Source organism: Limulus polyphemus, unplaced genomic scaffold, assembly GCF_000517525.1.
Source record: "Limulus polyphemus unplaced genomic scaffold, Limulus_polyphemus-2.1.2 Scaffold510, whole genome shotgun sequence".
Classification (NCBI taxonomy): Eukaryota; Metazoa; Arthropoda; class Merostomata; order Xiphosura; family Limulidae; genus Limulus; species Limulus polyphemus.
Window position 1 is genome coordinate 248,855 of NW_013666120.1, and position 18,123 is coordinate 266,977.

General features: G+C 29.9%; 1 protein-coding gene across 3 annotated transcripts in view; it reads left to right on the top strand.

Moving 5' to 3' along the window:
* The window catches only part of LOC106458758 (protein FAM117B-like), a 215,150-nt gene extending 209,466 nt beyond the window's left edge, over nt 1-5,684 (top strand). For 2 of the 3 annotated variants that reach the window (XM_022385069.1, XM_013918307.2), the window contains one exon: nt 3,004-5,684. In XM_022385069.1, coding sequence (XP_022240777.1) covers nt 3,004-3,196 — 193 coding nt within the window. In that variant the 3' untranslated portion in view covers nt 3,197-5,684. The remainder of the gene's footprint in view (nt 1-3,003) is intronic. The other variant, XR_002610435.1, reaches the window with a different exon arrangement.
* The last annotated feature ends 12,439 nt before the right edge of the window (nt 5,685-18,123 follow it).

Here is an 18,123-nt window from a genome sequence, read left to right on the forward strand (position 1 = left end):
CTGACCTGTTTTTTAGCCCAGTTTTGACACTAGTTGCCAATAAAAAATAGTGTATTTTATTTAATGGCAGATCAAGATTGTCTAGATGCTCGAACACAGTTTTTGCTTTGTTGGCTAAACAACGTATATAGTTGTTAAATGCTATATGACTTCCTTCCAATAAATGAGAAAGTTTTCATTGCTTGAAATTCCCCGTATCATGTTGCCTAGTAATTTAATACCTGTTACTTTAACGGCCAATTTGTGAGAAAAGGTACTTATTTTTATATTTTTGACAAATTGATTTATCACACTATTTTTTATTCAATCTACAATTGATATCATGTATGAAGAATGCAGTGAGAAAATTTTTGATCTTCCTTTTGGTCATGGAAATATTGCCTTTGATCCAAATGTGAGACCTCTGATAAAGTGGTCATTCATCATCACATCCATGACCAGAAGGTGTTAAATAGAGATATATCTAGATTAGAGTTTATTTGAATGTAATAAATCATTTTATGTTGCTTAGAGTTCAAAACATGTATACTTATGTTATTGTAAGCATAAATGTAAAAATTATGCATTTAGCACCAAGATTTATGGGAGAAGAGGTTTTATTAGTCACTGGAATCCCATCATACAGAAATTGTATTGTTAAAATGAATAAATGAAACTTGCATTAGTTCTTCATGGTAGGAAGTTTACCAACTGAAGACATTTGATCAAACTTGGTGGTCTTTTGGGAACAACTTATCAGTGCTAAGTAGGTGTGCTTTCAATCAAGTGACTGCCTCTGAAATGCCAAAGTTTCCTAACATCTCTATGAAATAGTCAAGTACAGCATCCTTGTGTACCTTGACCACACCTCAATATCTAACTCTTGATGTTGACAGATCAGCAGTGCTTTTACTAGTTGAAGCTTCATTTGATAGTATGGTGCTTTACGTGCTAATTTACAGGTTTGTTTCCATATTACTGGTCTCAGTTTTATCAATAGCAAAAATTTTTCCAGCCCATGCTGCACTCTTCATGACATTTATGCTTTGCTGTGCAGAGCTATCCTGATAATTGGTCAAATAATTTTATCACTGCTGCTTCTGCTCAGCAAACAACTCTCTACCTCACATAGCTCTTTGTCTCAGAAATTGATGGAAACTAGCCCCGACCCACAAAACATTTGTGGTAGTTTTCATGCCCTTCACTTGAATTTTCCTTATTGTATTATTTTCACGCATGCCATTTAAGTTATGCTTTCTTGCAGGTATTATATGTTAGATTGATAAATCCTCGTCTATTTGAAAAAGTTTTATGTGGTCAGATAAACAAACTCGCATAGACATAACTTTATTTAATAAAACTACACATAAAGTAAACAGTAAAGTATATTAACAGTATTTATAATAGTGTACAGAGTATGAAACAGTTATGAGCATTCATCGTATGACACAGTTTTAGGGGTTGAAGCAAAGAACCTCACAAAATCAAAGAATAAAACCTGTACTAAAGAAAAAAGTAGCTACAAGGTGTTTATAACAGTCTATGAAATGAACTGAAACTAAGTTATTGCAGAGTAAAGTACATGTGAAATTGTAATGAAGACAAATTTAACTGAATATGCAGAAATGTCTGAATGTGTGTTCACAAAGTGATAAGCAAATGGTTTTGAATGAACTGAGTGTGCATATTTTAGACCTAAATAAGTTGAGAAAGCCCATACCAATTGTATTTAGTATATTGTTTATTTTGTTTTAGGAAATTACATGTGGGTTAAGTGTTGTTTGTGTGTAAGATACTTTGCAAATAAGAAAAATAAAGCTAAATTTGAAACTAGTTGTCACACGATGACAACGACATTGTGCATACTTATTGTATTGAAACTTTGACTGAGCAGAAAACAGGTAAAGTGATTCTAAATGTAGTCACTATGTCAAACTGTATTCAGGTTGTGCAATATATAGCCCTCATTTTCCACCCCTACACGTGATCCGCATGACTACGCCCAATAGCAGACCACAGAAATAGGCTAATTTGGCATCTGGTGAACAGGATTCAATGAAGCATGTCAAAAGTATAAAGGAGTGGTCATTTCACATTGGATGGGCCTCAGGAGTTCATACGGGGAATGAAAAGTTAATATTTTCAACCGTGGGGAAAATTATTTAAAACAAAACATTATACGTTTTCATTGACTGTCAGTGTATATTCACATGAGACTTGGATAGCTGGAATACTAAAAAATAATAATAATTGGTAACACAAACTTCAATTAGTTTATTATTTTCATGAATTGGGATACTAATCCAATTAAGGTAAACAACCTTCAATTAATCAAAAATAATAATGAGAAATCCTAATGGCAGTATTTCAATTACTTGGATAGATGGAATAATAAAAAATAATTGTAATCAGAAACACTCATTTTTTTTAGTTAATTATTTCGTGTGAGATTACATTAGTTAATGTAATCCATGCTCATAGGTAATTGATTAATTGAGTTAATTACCCATCTCTGTCAGTATATAATCATACTAACTTCAAAGCTGAATATATCAAATTTTGTGAACTCATACAAGTTTATAAATCTTTTTAATTAATTAATGGGTGATAAAAACAATGTCAGGGACAAGCCTAGCCTAGAAAAATATAAAATAATTATTAATAAAACCACTTATCATCAAGTAAAATGATTCTGTTAAATGTCTTTTTGTAAGGAGAGTAAAAAAAGGATAATGAAGTATATGCTTATTTAAATTTTAAAAAGATGTTTATCATTATAAAATAAACACATTTTTCTAACACTACATATAAGGTAAAATATTTCTATTTCTCAAATGTTAATACATTATATTATTTTGTAAAAATAAATACATGTCTAGGAAATACTAATCTTAGATTGGAACATTTCTGTTTTATGTGATAAGTTGGTTTGCTCATTAAAAAAAATCAAAACTATTTCTGTCTTATGATGTTTTATCAGTTTTGGTTTACTTATAACCTTGAGTGTGTAATTTTTCCTCACAGGAATACCTCAACTCTCATGGAACCCCAAGGGTATGGACCCTTTAAGCCTAGTGAGAAATTTGTGCTGCTACCGAGCCAAAGTTCTGCATTTTACCCATTGTACAAGAGTTATGTTTCTCCATCGACTTCAGATAGTGCTCTACAGCAGCTGACCTCTTCTCCTCACTCCCTAGCTGAAGAGAAGCTGCAGTGACCTAGCTGAAGGGGTGTTCCCTTTAATCACCCCTCTCACCTTAATGCTGTTTAATTTTTTTCCTTCTGGTGAAGACTTGTAATCACGTTTTTGGTAGGCTTGTGTGAAGCCTTAATATAAACAACACATACCACGTGATTGATGTGTAGTCACTCTTGGGTGTCATTCTCTTCACCCAGCCACCACCAGTTCTTCCTTTGTAGTCTTCTGCAACTACAAACAAAGGTCGTGATATGTGACAAGTCCTTTTACATTTCTATAAGGCTTATCACTGTGCACCTGTTTTTACAGTGACCACATCCTATTCAACTTGTGACTGTGATGTTTGCACAACCAAATAATATTTACTGGTATCTCCAAAGAGAGAGAGAATATAGCAGGTACAAATTTGAAGGGCTTTTCTTCTCATTTTATTTGTTAGTCTGCAAGTTTTAGTAACCAATTAAACGAAATTTATATTATTAATAAGGACTTCAGAGTGAAAGTAAAGGAGGGTATATAATAATATGTCAACCACTTTATCTGCTATATATATTAATGGTGGAGTATCCAGGCATATTGTATTCTGTATGTAAATGTCAAAGACAGTAATCATGTTTTATTACACATTGTGCTACTACATAAAGATGTAGAGAAAAATAACTCAAATAATAAACAAATGTAGACAGAGCATATTAACCTAGCATATGGTTAGAAAATATTGATGTGTTTTGTTTTATATTGTTTTCTTCTTTCAGAATTCTTAACCAGTTTCATCTTTTCAAATAATTACATAGGTAAGAAGTGTATTTAGTTTGATCAAAAATGTTTTTGTTTGAATTAGTTAAGTGATAGTCATTATTATTTCATGTATTTTGGAAACATTCAAATCATGAAAGTTTTCTTTTGTATAACCTGTATTTTTGTTTTTCATTTAACAATTCTTTTTAGAGTAGATACAGATGGAATCTGTGGAAATCTTTGAAATTTTCTGCATGAATGGTTTGTATTTTCTGCAGAAATCTGTGGAAAAGTCAGTTCATTTAAAAACAACAACAAAGCAGTTTAGGCTATTAGCCTGTTACTTTGCCCTACCTACGTTATGTGGACCATGCAGTACAAGTTGAGACACGGTCTCTAACGAGATTCATTTTTCATTCTTAATTCATAAAAATATATGATTTATAACACTCCAAAACTACTTAAACTTTATCATCATAAAAAATTCTAGATTGGCTTTGATTAAGTTTGTGCATTTGTCCTTCAATATATCTTTGTAAATGGAAAAGAATCTCTCAACATCAATACTGGATATAAAACATTTCCTAGGTCACTGGAGTCTGATATAGTATATATGGTTCTTGTGCATTTCAGTTGGGCTGGTAAAGCTATAATGTCAGATTATATATATTTGTACCACTCCATTGCCTGCACTATTTTTTGTTAGCAGATAATGTTGCCAAAATTTTTGGATTGAAAGTTTGAACTGCTTTGAAGAACTTCATGGAAAGATGCTTTTACATGAGTACAGATCACTTTTCTCTTATCACTGTTGATACATTTATATTTTGAAGCTTATTTTAGTTGAAAGTGATTCAGAAACACAACATGAAGTTATCCTCCTGAGAAGTGAACGTGAACATAAAGTTCATTTCCATTATCACATCTTGTTAATTGTAGATTTATTTATAATGTTATGTGGTAGTGTACATTTCAATGATGTAAGAAGTCTGATGAGTTTCTTGAAGATAAGTGTTTCTGAACAAAGATTCCATGAGCTTTACTTATAACAAACTTCTTGTCAAACTGATTTGCTGATTATGGCTATTTCATTAACTGAAATACCAGTAAGTTTATGTTTCTAACCAAATAAATAATGGAGTTAATCCAAGACAACAAATATGTTTGCACTGAGTGTACAGGCAGATGTGGAGTGACATCTTTTGTCTCCAGTTAGGACAGGAACAACCTTCTTTGGACAGAATACCTCCTACCAGAAAGCATGGCCATGTAAGAATCAGGTTTAACATATGGGCCATGCAAGTAACATGCATAGCCTTTGGAAACAAACCTTACTAAACACTCAATAAGGCTTTTGTCATGTAACTTGCTGTGTCGTATATTACAACATATACATTGTGAAAGGAAAGGTTAATTTCAACTAGTTTCTTTTTTGTTTGTATCAGAATTTCTTAATTTTTGTAAAAGTTACGAGTCTACAAAAATGTTGAAAGTTAGGCTTGCCAGCTTGAAATCATTTTATAAGTTAAAACAAACACATTTGAAAAATTGTATGCATTAATTATAAAATTGAGTTTTCTTTCTACTAACTTGCATAATACTTACCAACCTAACTTGGGAAAAAACTATCATAAACTTGAGTGCTCTTACATGGGAATGATGGGAACTTTTGTGCAGAAAGTTACCAGGCATAGACCTGGGTGATGAGTAAAATTTGCTAATAAATTAAATATTCAGGCTTAGTACTTGATTACATTCAACTAATTGATTATTCTCATGTGATGACTTTAAAAGTAAATAACAAATGTATAAAAAATCTTGTAACACCTAAAAACCAATGGTGGGCAGAGCATAGATAGCCAATTGAACTTTGTATTTAACAACAAACGAACATAATGGCAATATTTCAGTTAATTAGATAGTTGGAATAATAGAAAACCCTAATTTCAGTTAGTTGATTATTCTTATGAGGCTTGTGGCACTAATCAATTAAGTTGAACAAACTTGAATTTATAAAAAAAAAAACATACTACTAGTATTTTGAATCGTTTACTGGATAGTTGGAATAATGAAAAATGGTACAAATCAGAAATACTAATTTTGATTAGATAATTATTTTTGTGACATTAATCAATTTAATTGATACTTATGGCTAATCAATTTAATTGCCCAGCTGTAACCATTCAGGATATGAGAGAATGAAACTACTCTATTCATTTAATAGTTTATCATAAAATATAATTATTTTGTTAATTGTGAGCCTATGGCTGAGTTAGTGGAAATAAATGAAGAAAACCACTCCATGTCTGATTTACATTATGGATGTGTATGTTCAAATTCAACCTGTCACGTGATGCTGAGCATCAGAGGACAGTTTTTATAATGATTCTTTGTACTTATGGTGGGCATGCAAATAAAGATGTTACAACTTGGTAAACCTCTAGTATTTTGTTTGAAAATTATCATATTAGTATCTATTTGCACTTGGGTTCTTAGTGTTCCCATGTGGTAAAATATTGATAGCTTCTTTCTCTTGATCAGAGTTATGCAGTTATAATGTAGCTTGCTTTTGGCATAGTAGTTTTTAAGTACTGGCACCAGTAGAAGTTGCAACTCATTTTCATGTATTGTGTTTCTTATTTGCAGTATGCTCAACTGCTGATTGATGATTGCACATAATCCACAAAATGATACCAAAATTTACAGAATAATATTCCCAACTGAATGTAATAACCATCTTTAAATTCTTTTCGATGATCAATAGCAGTAACTTTCACTTAGATGTGTTTAACTTTAGAGCATTATTAGATGCTGCTATGCCTTATTCAAATCTGCCATTGTCGTTAACTGTAACTCACAAATTGTGATGCTCCTGCTGGTCATCTCAACAATAAAAAAAACACTTCATTTCCCACTTCCAGAGAGCTCACTTGGGAAGATTAGTGTAAAGGGCAAATCTTGACAAAACTTTATATTTAATTAAAATGTAAAACAACAAATATTACTGCACTCATCTCATAAACATTTTTTGTCACCAGGTAAAAATGGTAAAGATCCACGGGTTCCCCAGCTTTTCTGCAGAAATCATGAGATCCATGAGTGTGATAATATTTTCATGAATGCAGATTCCATCTGTCCCTGGATATTAGAAATAATTCTACATTTATTCTTTGTATTTGAAATGTTCATTTATAAAAATTTGAAAAAAGGAGAGTAACTTGTATTGAAGTATGAAAAATACAATTCATTCTTTAAAATGATGGCATGCATAGACTTAAAACAGAATTGGAAAGCAAATTGAACATTCTATGTTTAGAAAAATAAGAAAAATTTGAATTGAGCAAAAAAAAGAAGAAATTGGTGCAATGTATATTGGATGTTGTTATTATGGCATAAGTCTACATCTTTTGTCTGATCATGCATTTATCCACCTACTGCATTGTGTCATATAATACTGAATGTTTCAGTGGATGAAATATATCCAACTTAAGGAATAAAAACACATATCCCTTTCAAAAAAAAAAGTGTGTTTGATGGTACACAAGGATAAGCTTATCTCAGGTTCAACTACTGTCATCACTAGACCTGCTTTTGAAAACTCACATTCATGCATCATTATTGGCATTTTTCTCAATATCCTTAATGTCAGTTAGTTTATTTGTTAATATAACTAAAACTACTTGCGTAGTTAAGCACAACCAAAGTTTTAGTTAGTATGCCTCAAGGTTCAGTAGTAGAATGTGCTCCTGATAGTACAATGACACTTTCAAATCCTTGAGGTGAAAGATGTTGCCTTTAAAGTTGATTTGATTTTGTTCCAATGCTTACTAGAGAAATTAAAATTATTTCTAGTGTCCCAAAATTCCCAGAAAATTCATGATTATTAAGTCATACCTGAAAATTCCTAAATTTTTAAAAACTTTCCTTAAAAAGCTCTAAAGAAAAAGTTATTCTAAATCTGGTCATCTTGGATGTGAATGTGGTGATGATGCTGACTTATTAATATAACTTTGACTTGGTGTAAATGATTGGTGATTTAATGAATATGGAAGCAAGAAATCATTTGTGTGAAATTGGTGTTTGATATAATAAAATTTTAGAAAATTATAAAATATAAGGTTAAGACATCATTATCACATGGTAACTAATCTGGTCTTCTCAGGTAAGGAAGATTTATGGGCTTGATATAGTAAGAATATTTTAGTATTCTTGTTTATTATCAACAAGTACTTTATTTTAAATCCATGAGGGCATGATGAGTTAAACATTTGCCATAATATTTCCTTAACATTCCTTCTTTTTTTTAAACAACCATAATTTTAACTTAAATAATTGTAAATTTATCCCTGAAAAAAATATTTCTTCTGGCTGGAAAGTCTTAAAATCTAAAATTTCCTAAATGAAAGGATAAGTGGAAAAGTTCAGTGTCATACCTAATCTATGATAATTAATGTTGAAAACATATTTGTTAGGTAATATCTTATTACCTCTCAGTTTAACTTGCTTTTAAGTAGAGTGTGCTTGTAAATTTAAGATTTGTTTTATTGCTTGTCCCAACTGCATACCTAACAGTATGAGATGAAGAGCACAGTTTAGTGTGTGCTTGTGGTCTAGTATTATATTCTATCTACTGTTTTACACATCAAGCTCCCATTGGCTATATATATATAGGGAATAGAATAGATTAGGAAATTGTCTTTCCAGTTTGAACTTTGCATAAAAGATTTTGATTTATACGAGGGGTTATTGTGCTATCAGGAACTTCAGGTTTTTGTTAACCTCTGCTCTTTTGCTGTTATTTACTTTAATGTTATTATATGAAAACTTCAAGTTTGTGAAAAGCATTGATGAGTTACTAAACATGATATTATGACATGGTTTCTTTATGGTATGGTTTGAAGCAGTAAATTGGATCAGAATACTTGTTAACTTTACTTAAAACTCTAAACGATGTGCCTGAATACAATAAATGTGATCTCAGAAATACATGTAGTATAAAATGTATATTGTGAGAAAAATAGAGTGGCCTACTGATTAAAGAGATTAAAATACCAGATATACAAAACATATTGTCATATGAAGTATTTATGTCATATTTCTATCAAAAAGAATGTTTTAAGAAAAAGTTGTTCAAAATGGGTAATTTACTCTTAAAATGTAGTTTTTGAGAATACAATATATAGTTAAGGGATAAAACTTAATCTTGCTATTAAATTTAATGGAGAGAAAGAGAATAAAACATCAGTAATTTCATAAGAGGGAAGGGGGCTAAAAGCAGTTCCCTGAAAAAAATAATAATAATGCTACTGGAAATTTATAATGCTCTAGCACAGATAATCAGATAAGTACTGCCATCTGTTTATAGATATTCAAAACTGGAATGTTTTACCTTGGTAATTTCCCCCCAATTCTTCTCATAAGTTGGTAACATTACTGGTGTGTTGGACTGAAATGTGGGATAGAGCATGTTATCATAAGAAACAATTATGCTTGACCATAAATCTGGCTCTTTTTGTTTTTAACAAAAAACAAACAAAAATACAAAGTAATAGTAAAATCAGAACCTAAGGATATACCTTGTCTAGAGCAGTACCGTAGAGTGATGGTATATACAAGAACAATACATCTATTTTAAGTACAGTACATCTTTAGCTGCATACACTTATAACATGGACTTATTTCTCATATACTGCTTACAAAATCATCTGAGCATTTGTGGTAGTTCACACATGTAAATTAATAAATATTTTTACAGAAAAATATTTTGAAGTATTTGAAAAGCAACAATTAAGTATAAAGACAGGTTAAGTTGCTTAGCCCACAACAATTTATATGTGGTGTGAAAATTTTCAAAAGTGACTCTACTCTGTAAACATAGTAAAAATTTAAGCATTTTTATCCAAATTTAAACTTGTTTGCTGACAAACGTATATAGGAGCATTAATCACATGCATAATATATATATATATGATGAATGAATGTAGCCTTATTATGAATTTTTTGCTTACATTTAAACCAAACATCTATATTAATATGCAATTTACATAGCCAATTAATTTTAAGTTCAGCTTCTGTTTGTTTCTGTAAATCAAAACTTGTTTATAACCTTAATCTAGTTCTTGTTCAACTAGTATATATGCCTACACTATGACAGGCTTCAATATCAGTGGGTCCTGTGTACTCAGACTCCTAACTTTAGGGATTTTACCCAAAAAACCTTGTTATGGGTCCCCTTAAGTTTTGATAGATGGATCGTGCATGCACTAAAATCAAAATAAGGTTAGACTGGTTCCATTTTATCCTAAACGATTGATATTTAATAGGTGAATATGCATGTTATCTTAGCATGTCTCTTCTTTAATCTATTTGACTCTTTTACTTTTAGGTGAATTAAACTTGCAATAATTATAAATTTTAGTTACCTTTTAAATTAACATAATTAAAAAGATATGATTTTAGGGGGAAAATGTTAGCAGCTTCATTGGTAGTATTGTAAAAAATGATGTTTCAACCCTTTGATCTCTTGTGAAAGCTTACCTCAGAAACAAAAGAGATCCAGAGAACACTGCAATACCATTTAGGCATGACTGTGACATAGGTGGTGTAATGTTACACAAATACAAAGTTCATGATGCACACACACACATAGCTTTAAGTTTAATAGACTCCCAAGCCAGAAATCAACGATTTTTTTTACCAGTGTTTGATTTTGTAGTGTCTCAATTCTTTGATTGGATGTTAAAAAGCCAATATATAAAATACTGAAATCCAGAAAGACACAATTTCAGTAATACCAGAAGCTTAACTCATCAAATATTACAAGTATAAGTCAGGAACAGTCATATTAATTTTTTCTAGTTTTTACAAATGTACATCAATAATTTGTTATGACAACAAAATCACAATGTTTTCCTTGTTATATAACTCAAAAACAACTGTTTTAAAGTACTTTTTCTTGGTTTTGTTTTTCTCTTGTTTTTTTAATTTATTGTTCCTCTAAAAGAAATCCCCCAGTGGGTCAATGGTAAATTCCTGTATTTACAATGTTAAAATTTGGGGTTCAGTTCCTTTGGACAGAGTATAGACAGCCCACATATAGTTTTGTGCTTAACAACGACAGCATTCTTTGAAAAAAAGAATAACTTTTCTGATGAACAGATATAAAACAAATATTGTAATTATAAAAATTCTAACAACGTTTTGTATAACAACTTTATTCTGCAAATAGGAAAATATGCATTTGATGAACATTGATTTTCTTGCAACTCAGACTTTACGATTATACCTTCAGATTTTTGCTTTGAGTCACTGAAGATTATTTTCACACCACATGAGCAACTGTAGCTTGTATTGATTTCTTTAAAGTATGGATTCTAACATATAACATAAAAAAACAGTTTTGTTTGGTTGGGTTCTGCTTCTTTCATTTATGATACAACGTGTTTTAATAGTATTTTTGATCCCTGGCTAAAGAATCTTGTATAATGTTGAGAAAATTTTAAAATCTGTACCGTAATCTGTTTAATTAGTGTGCCAGGACATTAAGTTATGTTTCTGTTATTTTCTTGTGATATATATATATATATATATATATATAAACATGCATACTTTATGAAGTTATATTATCAAAAGTACTTTTTCTAAGAAAAAAAAATCAGTACTGCTTATACTGTGTTCAATTTCTTGACATACTCAATGACTATCAAAGGTTTATATTATATGTATGTATATAAATACACGTTTATTTATTTCAATGAATTGTGAATTACAAAAAAGACCTATTGGAGATCACACTCGACTTCCTAGTACTAGCCTACTGCCAGGCAAGCTAAGTTTGATTCCCTTGTAGACTTGTCTTAATATATTACACTTGCAGTTCTCTAACATAAATACACAGATATTTCTTATATAAAACAATCTATGATATATATTGTCTGTTTGTGATTTGAGCCAGTCATTTCAAACACTTTTTTTTTCTAATCTTCATTCAAGAAGCATATTCTTAATTATAAACTTTTCAGGATACACATATATATATATATCCTTAATAACTTATTTCTCATTTCAATAAATATATTCTCTACTAAAGATCCAAGCCATCTTAGTTACTTAACAATTTGTTACCACATCAGTGCCAATAGCTAGGATAGACATTGGGAAAATATTCTTACTAAAGTCAGTGACTCAGAGTGTTTGAGATAAGAATAATAATAAAGATTTTGTATGTTGGAAAGGTACCACATGTGTACAATTTTTACTAGAGTTAACTGTACAAGTTATATGTGCTGCCCTGTTTCAGTTCTAAAGTGAACTTTTGTTTTTCTCCGACTTTAATCGTATTGATTGAAGTCTCCTTTAATGCCTTGAATTATACAGGGAATAAATTATGAATTGCTAAATGTAGAAGAGGTGTCATGTGCTACTAAGCTTTCAGCATTAGTTGCAGAAGAGTTTATTTTCCCATCTTAGGTGACAATGTATCATGAAATGAGTGACCTTATGAAAATGTATATAATTATATATATAAATGTGTGTGTAGTGATGGACTGTACATGTAAAAAGGTCTAGCAACAAGTACAAACTACAATTTTACTGGCATGTGAATGACATCAGTCCCTGCTTCCATTACTTATTCAACGCACACACCTTGTCTGATGACTGGAAGCATGCCAAACTCCAGAGAAAATGCTACTATCCCTACCTTAGAGCATCTGATAATATACAGCATTTCTTTAAATTCCCATAGTTGGTCTACAAACAGTAGGCCCTTGTGTGTATATGTTTTTTAACTTCTCATACCCTCCCGTTTTAACCTACAACAGAACATCTGTGGTATAATGAAAGAGTATTGTTCATTGTACAGTTGCCAATCTTGCTGGCACTGAGTTTTTGTAACTTAGGAATAAGAAAAATTGAACATTTGCTTGTTTTATTTGTTATCCTGTATCTTCTCCCTTTATTTTCATTTCTTTGAAATAACATTTTATTGTGTTTATTTTTTTCTTTATGAAGATGAGGGAGAGAAGATTTTTTTCCCTAGCATTTCTTTCTAATGTTAAATAAAATAGTTTATAGGGTTATAAGCTGAAGATTGACAAAGTTTATTATTCCATATACACATCATGTGAATGTGGTCAAAGAAGGACTATTATTTGATTTTCTGATTAATGAATCAATTGTTAAATATTATTTAGTGAAATAGTGCTTGTTAAATTGGTTTATGTTTTAAACAGCAGTCAGTGATGTGAGCTCTATAATTGTGGCATACATTTCATTTTTTGCTTTAGAAAAATGCATTAGCTCAAACTTTAGTCAGTGTTTCTTATTAAAATATGTTGTTTTTGCCTTTTTTTTTTTATTCTGTAGAAAGGCTTTTATTATTTTCCAGATCTCCACTTTGAACCAAAAAAACATTAAGCCACACAGCCTATACGAGCTGTGAATCTGGGACAGTACTAGAAGTTAAAATACGGGTTCTTAATTTTAAATGCTGATATTATAAGTAGGTTTAGCATTTGTCAAATTTATTTTGTATAACCTCCTGGAACTTAAGAATCAGTTCATAGAAAGCATTAAAACCCAATAATGATATATTTTAACAAATGATGAAGACAAATAAGTGCTTTATTTAATAATTTCGAATGCAAAAATAGGTTATAAAAATATTGTTTACATTTCCAAAGCTTTTCATCATATTTGTAACTTATCTAAGTACTATAGACACAACATTGAATAATCTTAAATGCAGGTTTAAACATGGACAAGTTTAATTAAGATGCATATGGAAAAATATTTATATACCGTCCTTTTGTAAAATAGTATGCCTTTGTTGTGAATGCAGTTCCAAAGGCTTGAAAGGTGTCTTTAAATGACAGTCTATAATGATAAATTGTGGTATTTTTTGGAAATTAATGGATTTGGTCTAAGATTAAAAATGAGATGTGAACAGTTGTGTACAATTTAATGTTTTTGGTGAATTGATTTAAATTGAACTTGAAATGTATTATATTAGTGAGAAGTGGCTCATGTTTCCTGCTTTTAATACCATTTATCCTTATGTAAAAATCCCATACATGCTTACCAGTAAGGGTGTGGACAATCTCCCATTTATGTTTCATAAATTAATACAGTTAATTTGTAGTTGAAAGAAAAAAAGTTTTAGATTTTTATCTAATATTAAAATGATCTTAATATTTGTTTTCCCCCAAAGAACGAAAAACAGAATAGTGTATATAAGGACTACACAATTTTTTTTTGGCCAAATCTGTAAAGAGAAAAACTTTATCACTGTTTTAAAAAACAAAAAGTATTTTCAGTGAAATTTGTGCTCTAAAAGCAAATGTGTAAACCAAACTTCCAAGGTTAAAAGTTTCTTGTTACAGTTTATTTTTCTGTCATAATTTAGTCTTCACATTCCTCATTTCAGTTTGTTGTCATGTGTGTAATTGATAGTATTCAATTATTATTTCATGAAAGGAATATAAATGGAGAAGAATAGATTTATAATATTTGTTGCTAGTATTTCAATATTGTATTCATTAATTGATGTTAATTAAATCTACATACATATAAAATATGCATGTATGTTTTAGTGCTGGGACTTTTGTGTATGATGTCCCTTTCTTCTCCATTTAATTTCATTGTAATGATACTGATTAAAAAACAAATCTTACATAACTGAAAAATATGTTAGAATAAGTGTGTACTGTATGGCATTCAAATTTTGAAAAAAGAATGATCGGGAAAGAAATATTTTTTGTGAAACTGTGGATGCTGTAATCTTGTTAATTTCATCTAAGTATTTTGTTGTTTTGATTTCTGCAGCGCTTTGTTTAACCTATTTACTATGTATGCTGTTTATTTGGTAACAGTTTTTGTTGTTAAGAGGTTATTTGCATTATGGCTTAATTTGTTTTTTAATTTTATTTTTTTTTCTGTCCACTCATGTGTCTTCCTCATATTTTTCAGTTTTATTTTTACTCTTCTCCTGCATATAAATTTGATTATAGGGTTGATGTATCTTTCTATAGATGTTACTGTAATGCCTTTCTTGTTCCCACATAAAACACCTCTTCAAATTACTTGAGTTGTTGTCTGCAAGATGTATTGTGATGCTACTGAACAAAACATCTGTCTACACAAAAATACAACATTAACATTTTATTCACTGTGAAAGCCTTTAGAAGTAGATTTTCCATTTATGGTTTATTTTAATCCCTTAACTCAGTACAGTTGTACAAGAAACAGTGATAAAGGAACATATCCATATGGGAGGGTGTAGATTAGTTTGTTAATAATAGCAGTTTGCAAAAGGAAATTCAACATTAGATTAGTTTGTTAATAATAATTCTCAAGGTGAAATTTAAACATACAAATACACAAAATATTAAACTGCAAGTTTTAATACAAAAATAGATTTAATGAAAAGCCCAAATCTAGTATACTTTTAAGTGCAGAAGATAATGAAAATTGGGAGTTTTGATGAAAAAACAGAACTTCGAAAAGCTAAAATCCTGCATATCTTTACCTCAAAAGAAAATTTGGTTAAAATCATAAAAGCTTATACATTGAGTTTTGACTTAAAAAAGAAAAATATGTTTGTATTTTTTTCCCATAAAAAATCAAAATTGAAAGTTGTTACAAATCTAGTTGATTAAAAAAAAAGGATGGGGAATAAAAACGTAAAAGACTTAGAAGTTTTGATTAGAAAAAAGGAATTATTTTTTAAATATCAAATGCTGTGTATTTTCCCTACAAAAGAGAAGGAACATTATAACTGGTTAAAATTCTGGCAAAGACCACCATTGCCAAAAACTTGAGAGATTTGAAGGAAAAGCTTTTTGGAAAAACCAAATTTAGTAAATAATTCATGTAGAAGAAAATGAAAATTAGATGATTTTGTTGTAGAACAAAGTTACACAATGGGCTAGTTGTATTCTGTACACTGCAAGGAATAAAGCCTCAGATTTTAGCATTATAAGTTGGTAAGTGTACCACTAACCCAATGGAAGACACTTAACAATTACTTACTTGTTAAATTTCTTCACGTATGTATGACACAACTCGCAAATGGATGATTAATGCAGTTGCTAACTTTAACTTAGTAATTGAGTGATGACACATCTTTTAGATTCACATAATTCAACAAACAACTAAACTCATTAACTATTCAACAATCTTCTGGTGTGTAATATTGTTACACTATTTTCCACTGAAATTCTTAGATAATATGTAATGTCACATGCTCATCATATCAAGTGAATTTTAGAACTCAGGAACACATCATTATGTCATACAATCAAAACTTCTAAATTAAAACATTAAAAACAGCCTACAAAAGGAGCTTTGAATTAAAAAAATATATTTTTTTTAAAAGCCCCCAAAAAATTAAATCTTATTTACTCTGCAGAAGAAAATGAATATTTTAAGCAGTTAAAATTCTAGTAAAGAAAAAAAAACACTAACATTAAATGTATTATGGATATTGGGAACCAACGTAACTATATCTAGATAATTCATGTAACAAGGCAAGATGTGTATTGAATTATTATGCATCCTAAAAATGCACCCATTCCTTGATTTCATAAATATTTTTTTTTACAACTTTAATGCCACTAAATTGATTTCATAATTATTCAAATCTCTGTCTTGAATTCATAAAATCTTAAACAGCTGTAATTTTCAAGTAAGTCACTGAAGATACTCAAAAAATTTATCAAATTAATTGATATTGGATAGAAACTTAAAGTCCTGACAAAATTTAATCTAAATACTTTATAATGTGTACAACGTTGTTTTATAAGTGTACAAATGTTTGTATTCCTTAATACTTCACTTTACTTGATAAACCATCAGTGATAGCAGTATCATAGAGAAATAATTACACAAGACATAACATTTTCATCATGTTTACTGGCAAGACTAATACAACTGTACAACACATTTGGTTACTTTAACTGTTTTATGTAAATGTGTGAAAAACGTTACATTTTTACCATAATCTAAGGCTATAGAAAGGAAAGAAGTAGAAAACTTACCTACAAATAACAATATTTCATCTTAAATAGAAAATACAGTATAGTTTAATGGTTTGCTAAAAAGTGGCTAGCTATTACATACAATAATTTATCTGTGAATACAGATAAATTTAAAAAGTTAAAGTTTAAAAAATCTTAAAGACTTCAATATTCATTACAAAAAATTGTCTGTTTATTTCTAAACTCCTACCTACAATGTCTAGTTCTACAGTAACTTAAATATTATAAATATACACACTCGCAGATTAGAAAATTCAATAAGAAAGTGATCAAAAACATGCTTCCCCTCCAACACATTTTATTTTTAACTTTAGCTTTTCGACAGCAACAGAATTTTTACTTTTGATCAAATTTCTTTTATCCACTTTGTTTTATAAAAAATGCACGTATATTCTTTGTTATCTAATTTTCATCAGTAGCAGATGTCACATCTTGTATAGTAACATCCATCAATGTGCCACAATCTACCCATTTTAAATACCTCCTAACTGCCCTTATTTCTTAAATCTGCTATATAATTTATAAGTAGTGTTTAAGAACTTTACCTATTTCATGATGTGTTATATAAATACTTGTGTTAGTTATAAATCTCCTGATCACTTTTATAGTCACTATATGTAATGTTTCAATTTAAATTCCACCTCAATTAACCAATTGACTGTGGCTGCTCTTAATGCACGAGGAATGTTTGCAAGCCATATACCTTATATGACACATTTGCATTCTATTGCCAGAGGTGGACCATACCATATACAGTGAATCAGCAGTCAGTGAGTTAATATTAACATTTTAATTATTTGAACATAATACAGAAATTTTAATGTACTTGCAACTTTCATTTGAGTCCAACTTTTTGACATTATTGTTTTTTAGTAACTTGCTCGTGCTAAGTGCTTATTACTGGACACTATGCCTGACAACCTGGATTTTCTGAAGTACAAATAACTACTAAAGTGTACAATACAGACAAAACTAAAAATTCCACACACACATGTATATAGTTGTAATTCTATTTTTTTAGAACAACAGGTAGCACTACTAATGTATACAAGTTACATATAACTATATAAAATGGCAGTGATGAAATACCAAGTACAGACAGTACCATCTCATAGTCATTTTGTTTAAAAGATACGGATTCGTTTCATGAATTTTCAACTAATGTACACA